Here is a 2,759-nt window from a genome sequence, read left to right on the forward strand (position 1 = left end):
TGTGCAGGGGCGCCTCCGGGAGGGCAGCGGCTTCCACTGCCAGTGCTCTCCAGGGTCTGTTTTCAAAGGGCCCAAGCTAGAACAAGAAACGGCCTTGTGGGAATTTAACTACTGTTTCTTCGCTGAGCAGTCTCAGATCTATCCCCTTTCCCAGGAGGAGGAGAAGCAAGTTTCCACAGCCAAAGCAACAGGCACATGCTGGGCAAAGATGACCGTTCCCTCTGCGATTCCAGTTGCTAACCCCAAAATCTGGGGGAGAGCTGGAGATGGAAACCTTCAAAGAGACTGCTAGAATTTAATAAGGATGAAGTCTATTTCTCCTTGTCCTTGTTTTCAGAAATGTCTTAAGTATTTTGGCTGAAACTTTCAAGAGAATAAAAAAGAGAGGAAAATGAGGATTGAGGAAGGAAACTGGCATTGAGAACTTTAAACGCAGTTTAAATTTTACATTAACAGTAAACTGCAGACAGTTTTATGGTGAGAAGGAGTGGGAAATCTTAATTTCTAGGGAATGCTATCAACACCATAAACATATGTTCTTTGTGAGTGGAGACAGTCTAGAATTGGTGTTAAGTAAAACTTACTGTAACAGACTAAACTAAATCTAAAATTTGTCTGTTGAGCTTCATCGTGAGTCAGAAGATTGCCACATGCTTTTATGTGATGTTTTGATGCTTGACTTGCTTGTAGCAAAAACTACAGGTGCTCTGATTTCAGCATACAAGGTCAGTCATGGCTGAAGATAGTAGGGGATTATAAAAGCTTTCACAGGACTTAGGGGCAAAAAAAAATCCTTACTTTGTGCATTACTCAGTACATATCTGACATGTAAATGTTAATTGATTATACACTAGATTTAATGTAGACAAAATGTGACCTCCAATGTTTCTGGGTGACATGCTTCTATTTTCTTGACCAAATTCCATTGAAACTGTACAGGTGCACACTGTGTCCTATGTATTACCTGTGTTTGCCAGCTGTAGAATTTTTCCTGGCAAGTCAGTAACTGTGCTTCATCACCTCCCTTTCGGTAACGCTTCCATATTGAAGCATCTGACTAAATACTCAAAAAGGTCTTTAAATCCATAGTTTGGTCAAATACTTAAACTAACAATGAGGGCAGAGCGTGAATCATGGGCTGACTTGGCTGTAGTTTATTTTTGTGCTGCCTGAGTGCCGCCAGTCAGTGGCATTTGGTGACCTCACCGCAAGGTGACCGGGGTTCAGTGCTTGTTGAAGAAGGAGTCTTGGGGTGTGAAGCTGAAGACCAGTTTGGGAAATGAGCACTTCACGACATGATCTCAGCAGAGCACAACGGCCGTGTCCTAAAGCAGCCCTCACCTCACCAGCCTTAGCTTCTGGATTCGCACAGCTTAGCACCGCCTTTGGGGTGCTGGAGGGCGTGAAAGGAGCGCTGTCGCTGTAGAGACGGACGCGACACATCTGGGTGGTATTAAAATGGCTGAGAAATGGCTGCTTTATTACCCAAAGGGTGTGCCTTTTATACACGGTCGAAGGTGCTAGAAGAAGGTAGCGCGGCCTTTGCTTATAGGTCAAACCCTTGTTTTTCACATTCTAATTGGGTAACAATCAGCAGCTTCTGGCTGGGCTCATCCCCCCGGATCTTGAGGGAGAGAGTTCCACAAACGTGCCCAAACTCAGTGCACGCAACTTCCCATCTCAAGGGTACACGGGGAGTTTGTCAAGGTCAGTGTCTTCAACCAGTGCCAGGTTACCAGCAGTCCAGCCTCCGTCCCCCGCAGAGCACATAGGTGCATCAGGTTGTTCTTCCATTTCCAGTTAGAATTTCTTGGTAGTTCTTCATCTTAACTGATCTGCTGATAAAAGATTTATAATTCATTATGATTCTGATACATGCATATAGCAGCCCAGAAAACAATGTTTAAAACAAGCCAATAATTGTATGATGGTATGATTCTGAGTGAACAGTTTGAAATTCTCAGTGGGTGAAGAGGGAGAGTTTTATGTGGAATAAATCCTCTGGTTACCTACTTGACTGAAAAAACAAAAGATTTAAAAACTAAAAGAAATTCTCAACACTGGCTTGCTTTCTCCTTCAACAACGGGGTCCCACCCAGGGCTTTATCCCAGTTATGAGACTGGTTAGGGAAGAGCTATCCTCAAAGAAAATGTGATTAAAAGGAAAAGAAGATATGAAACAGCTTCTCTTTGATGAGCAAACAACATTGCTGAAATTAATTGCTTGTTTGTTTGTTTTTTGTGTCCTACACCCTCAGATGCCAGTGAACCTGCAGAGAACTCGGACAGTGAAAGTTCATCCCTTTCATCTATGGAAGAAGGGGAGATTCGGGACAGTTCATGATGGTTCTTTGAGAGAAGCGGGTGGAATGAGTGGGTTTTTTCTTTTTTAATGTAATTGGGTTTTTTATACAACTGAGTTCTCAGAGGTTTGGTTTGGCTTCCTGCACTAAAGGCAGCACTTCCAAACTGCCTGCCTATTTTTGTATTTAGTAATGCATATTTAGGGATGTAAATAAAGAGATGAGGAATTGCTGGTTCCAGAAAAAAAAAATCTTATTTAATTGCAGCCTTTTGTCTCTTATCTTTAATAAATCAGAGTGACCCAAATTGCAAGTTTCCAAGTTAGTTTCAATAATATATTTTTTCCTTTTACCCTAACAGCTTGGTGTCTGAATTCTGACTTTAAATATCTGATCACGTATTTGTACTCCTGTGTGAATTTGAGTCTTAATACTTAAACCTACTGAAAAAGAAAA

General features: G+C 41.9%; 1 protein-coding gene across 1 annotated transcript in view; it reads left to right on the plus strand.

Moving 5' to 3' along the window:
- The window catches only part of ZNHIT6 (zinc finger, HIT-type containing 6), a gene marked incomplete at its 5' end in the record, with an annotated part of 32,347 nt that extends 30,003 nt beyond the window's left edge, over positions 1–2,344 (plus strand). Inside the window, one exon of the mRNA XM_009866164.1 lies at positions 2,259–2,344. Within this exon, the coding sequence (XP_009864466.1) occupies positions 2,259–2,344 (86 nt within the window). The remainder of the gene's footprint in view (positions 1–2,258) is intronic.
- Between the last annotated feature and the right edge of the window lie 415 nt (positions 2,345–2,759).

This window comes from Apaloderma vittatum, unplaced genomic scaffold, assembly GCF_000703405.1.
Source record: "Apaloderma vittatum isolate BGI_N311 unplaced genomic scaffold, ASM70340v1 scaffold5433, whole genome shotgun sequence".
Classification (NCBI taxonomy): Eukaryota; Metazoa; Chordata; class Aves; order Trogoniformes; family Trogonidae; genus Apaloderma; species Apaloderma vittatum.